Genomic DNA, 4799 nt, shown 5'->3' with positions numbered 1-4799 from the left:
TAGGAGCAGCGGCGGCGGGGACGCGGGGCACGAGCGGCCGGCGCGGGGCCGTCGGAGGCGCCCAGGGCCGGGCCGGGGTCCGGGTGCGCAGCTCAGTAGGAGCAGGTGGGCTATCCCGCGGGGGCGAGGGGCACTCAGAGGATCTCGGGGCGGCAGGGCCAAGGGCGCGCGGGCCCCGCGGGCGCCGCGGGCGCAGGTGGCGAGAGCCGGGTGTGCTAGTGGAAGCGCGGCGCCAGCCCGTGGTGGTCTGGGTAGCCCGGGCGTGGGCCCGGGTTAGGGATCGGTGGGATCCCGGGCGCGTGGGAGCGGGCAACGCCGGGCTCCGGTGAGGCATCTAGGAGCAGGCCCCGCGGGGCGCAAAAGTAGCCCCCGGGGACTGGCGCCCTGGCCTGGGCATGAGGCGCGGCGGGGTCCGCAAGAGCGGGAGGAGGTGCCGCGGCCGCCGTTGACCCGGCCGGCCGGGAAGAGGGAGAGATGCGGAGCCCGGCGGCCCGCGCCCCACTTCCAACACCGCTGCCGCCGCTGCTGCTACTGCTGCTGCTGCCGCCACTACTGGGAGACCAAGTGGGGCCCTGTCGCTCCCTGGGGCCCGGCGGACGCGGCTCCTCGGGGGCCTGCGCTCCCGTGGGCTGGCTCTGTCCAGCTTCATCCTCGAACCTCTGGCTCTACACCAGCCGCTGCAGGGATGCGGGGACGGAACTGACTGGCCACCTGGTGCCTCACCATGATGGTCTGAGGGTCTGGTGTCCAGAATCCGGGGCCCACATCCCCCTGCCACCAGCGCCCGAAGGCTGCCCCTGGAGCTGTCGTCTTCTGGGCATAGGAGGCCACGTTTCCCCACAGGGCAAGCTCACCCTGCCCCATGAGCACCTGTGCTTAAAGGCCCCACGGCTGAGATGCCTGTCCTGTAAGCTGGTGCAGGCCCCAGGTTTCAGGGCAGGGGACAGCTTAGCCGAAGAGTCCATGGGTGGACGTCGGAAGAGGAACGTGAATACGGCCCCCCAGTTTCAGCCCCCCAGCTACCAGGCCACAGTGCCCGAGAACCAACCAGCAGGTACTCCTGTGGCATCTCTGCGGGCCATCGACCCAGATGAGGGCGAGGCAGGTCGGCTGGAGTACACTATGGATGCCCTCTTTGATAGCCGCTCCAACCACTTCTTCTCCCTGGACCCGATCACTGGTGCAGTCACCACAGCCGAGGAGCTGGATCGTGAGACCAAGAGCACGCACGTCTTCAGGGTCACGGCACAGGACCACGGCATGCCCCGACGCAGTGCCCTGGCCACACTCACCATCTTGGTGACCGACACCAATGATCACGACCCTGTGTTTGAGCAGCAGGAGTACAAGGAGAGCCTCAGGGAAAACCTGGAAGTCGGCTATGAAGTGCTTACAGTCAGAGCCACAGATGGTGACGCCCCTCCCAATGCCAATATTCTCTACCGCCTGCTGGAGGGGTCTGGGGGCAGCCCCTCTGAAGTCTTTGAGATTGACCCTCGCTCTGGGGTCATCCGAACCCGAGGCCCCGTGGATCGGGAAGAGGTGGAATCCTACCAATTGACGGTGGAAGCGAGTGACCAGGGTCGGGACCCCGGTCCACGGACTGCCACAGCTGCCGTTTTCCTGTCGGTGGAGGATGATAATGACAATGCCCCCCAGTTTAGTGAGAAGCGCTATGTGGTCCAGGTGCGGGAGGATGTGACCCCAGGAGCCCCCGTCCTGCGGGTCACAGCCTCGGATAGAGACAAGGGCAGCAATGCTCTGGTGCACTACAGCATCATGAGTGGCAATGCTCGGGGACAGTTTTACTTAGATGCCCAGACTGGGGCTCTGGACGTGGTGAGCCCTCTTGACTATGAGACAACCAAGGAATACACTCTACGGGTTAGGGCACAGGATGGTGGCCGCCCCCCTCTCTCCAACGTCTCCGGCTTGGTGACAGTACAGGTCTTGGATATCAATGACAATGCTCCCATCTTCGTCAGCACCCCCTTCCAGGCTACTGTTCTGGAGAGTGTCCCCTTAGGCTACCTGGTCCTCCATGTCCAGGCCATTGATGCTGATGCGGGTGACAATGCCCGCCTGGAATACCGTCTTGCAGGGGTTGGACACGACTTTCCCTTCACCATCAACAATGGCACAGGCTGGATCTCTGTGGCAGCTGAGCTGGACCGGGAAGAAGTTGATTTCTACAGCTTTGGAGTGGAAGCCCGTGACCATGGTACCCCAGCACTCACTGCCTCGGCCAGTGTCAGCGTGACCATCCTGGATGTCAACGACAACAACCCAACCTTCACCCAACCAGAGTACACGGTGCGGCTCAATGAGGATGCAGCTGTGGGCACCAGCGTGGTGACGGTGTCAGCTGTGGACCGAGATGCCCACAGCGTCATCACTTACCAGATCACCAGCGGCAACACCCGAAACCGCTTCTCCATCACCAGTCAGAGCGGCGGCGGGCTGGTGTCCCTCGCCCTGCCGCTGGACTACAAACTTGAGCGGCAGTATGTGCTGGCTGTTACTGCCTCCGACGGCACGAGGCAGGACACGGCACAGGTGGTGGTGAACGTCACCGATGCCAATACCCACCGCCCTGTGTTTCAGAGCTCCCACTACACGGTGAATATTAATGAGGACCGGCCAGCGGGCACCACGGTGGTGCTCATCAGTGCCACAGATGAGGACACGGGTGAGAATGCCCGCATCACCTACTTCATGGAGGACAGCATCCCCCAGTTCCGCATCGATGCGGACACAGGGGCCGTCACCACCCAGGCTGAGCTGGACTATGAGGACCAGGTGTCCTACACCCTGGCCATCACTGCCCGGGACAATGGCATTCCCCAGAAGTCCGACACCACCTACCTAGAGATCCTGGTGAATGACGTGAATGACAATGCCCCTCAGTTTCTGCGGGACTCCTACCAGGGCAGTGTCTACGAGGACGTGCCCCCCTTCACCAGCGTCCTGCAGATCTCAGCCACTGATCGTGACTCTGGTCTTAACGGCAGGGTCTTCTACACCTTCCAAGGGGGCGATGATGGAGACGGGGACTTTATCGTAGAGTCCACATCAGGCATCGTGCGAACACTGCGGAGGCTGGATCGTGAGAATGTGGCCCAGTACGTCTTGCGGGCATACGCAGTGGACAAGGGGATGCCTCCAGCCCGCACGCCCATGGACGTGACAGTCACAGTGTTGGATGTAAATGACAACCCCCCTGTTTTTGAGCAGGATGAGTTTGATGTGTTTGTGGAAGAGAACAGCCCCATTGGGCTGGCAGTGGCCCGGGTCACAGCCACTGACCCTGATGAAGGCACCAATGCCCAGATCATGTACCAGATCGTGGAGGGCAACATCCCTGAGGTCTTCCAACTGGACATCTTCTCCGGAGAGCTGACCGCTCTGGTGGACTTGGACTACGAGGACCGGCCTGAATATGTCCTGGTCATCCAGGCCACGTCGGCTCCGCTGGTGAGCCGAGCTACAGTGCACGTCCGCCTGCTTGACCGCAACGACAACCCACCAGTGCTGGGCAACTTCGAGATCCTTTTCAACAACTATGTCACCAACCGATCAAGCAGCTTCCCAGGGGGTGCCATTGGCCGAGTGCCTGCCCACGACCCTGACATCTCAGACAGCCTGACTTACAGCTTCGAGCGGGGGAATGAACTCAGCCTGGTCCTCCTCAACGCATCCACGGGCGAGCTGAGGCTGAGTCGGGCGCTGGACAACAACCGACCTCTGGAGGCTGTCATGAGCGTGCTGGTGTCAGGTAAGGAAGGGCCCAGGAGACACTGGGGTGGAGTTGGCCCTTGGGGGAGGGCCTGGGCGGCCTTCTGAGGAGGAACTGCTGACCCATCTCTCTATGTGGGACTGGCCCAGCGGTTGAGGGGTGCACAGCAGCTGGGGACAGAGCCCGAGGAATCCTGGCAGCTGTGTGGGCCCTGCCTGCCACCCCAGGCTGGGCCGGGCTGCTTCGGTCTGCTGCCCCCTGCCTACCAGCCTGTGACGTGGTGGGGGAAGTGTCGTGAGGCTGTCTTCTCCGTGGCTGCTGAGAATTGTGGAAAAAGGCTCTGCGGTCCAAGAGAGCTGGGGAGGGATGGAGGGGACTGTGGCCCGGAGCAGCAAGCCACCCCTTCATGCCCGCCTGCCGCCCGCCCGCCAGCACGTCCCTGTAATCTCACACAGCCTCTGACAGAGCCGAGGCTGTGGGGGCACAGGGTTGCCCCCACGGGGTCAGGACCCTGCGGTCGGGCCCCTTCTGGCTCCCGGCTGAGCCACAGACCAGCTGAGGGGGACTTTGTCTAGGACATTCTTTTCCCTCCAGGCAGAAAGAGCCTGGCCTGGCTACCCCTTCAGAGCTCCCACAGGAAGTGAGGCCGGAGCTCATTGTCTCTGTCCAAACAGACCCCACTGTCAGAGGTGGTGGTTTGGGGTCCGGCTTGGGGGAGGGGCTGCAGTGGAGCCAGGGGCAGGCCATGGCCCTCCTGGGGCCCCTGTCTCCCCGTGGCCTGGCTGTTCTTAGACGCCAGGCCTTCCCACGGCCCCTGAGAGCCTGGGCTCAGGGGATGGGCTATGGGGACCACGATGAACCAGGGTGCTAGTGGCCTCTGAGGGCAGAGCCCCCAGATCCAGTGGCAAGAGAACAGAATCCTGGGGCGTGGGAGCCTGGCCGGGACCCAGGCCGGGCATTCCAGCTGCTTGGCCAAGCGCTCAGCCTGCAGACTCCTGGACAGAAGGGCTGGGGGAGGAGAGTCGGCGGGGGGGGGGGGGGGGGGGGGGGGGGGACATTCTGT

The 4799-nt window shown here is 63.4% G+C and overlaps 1 protein-coding gene across 1 annotated transcript in view; it reads left to right on the top strand.

The window, feature by feature from the left end:
* Positions 1-459: 459 nt before the first annotated feature.
* Positions 460-4799, top strand: part of LOC122428690 (cadherin EGF LAG seven-pass G-type receptor 2-like) — a 6948-nt gene continuing 2608 nt past the window's right edge. Inside the window, exon 1 of the mRNA XM_043448717.1 lies at positions 460-3775. Coding sequence (XP_043304652.1) covers positions 475-3775 — 3301 coding nt within the window. The 5' untranslated portion in view covers positions 460-474. The remainder of the gene's footprint in view (positions 3776-4799) is intronic.

This window comes from Cervus canadensis, chromosome 2, assembly GCF_019320065.1.
Source record: "Cervus canadensis isolate Bull #8, Minnesota chromosome 2, ASM1932006v1, whole genome shotgun sequence".
NCBI lineage: Eukaryota > Metazoa > Chordata > Mammalia > Artiodactyla > Cervidae > Cervus > Cervus canadensis.
The sequence above is the reverse complement of the archived record's forward strand: the minus strand, read 5'-3'. Positions and strand labels throughout refer to the sequence as shown.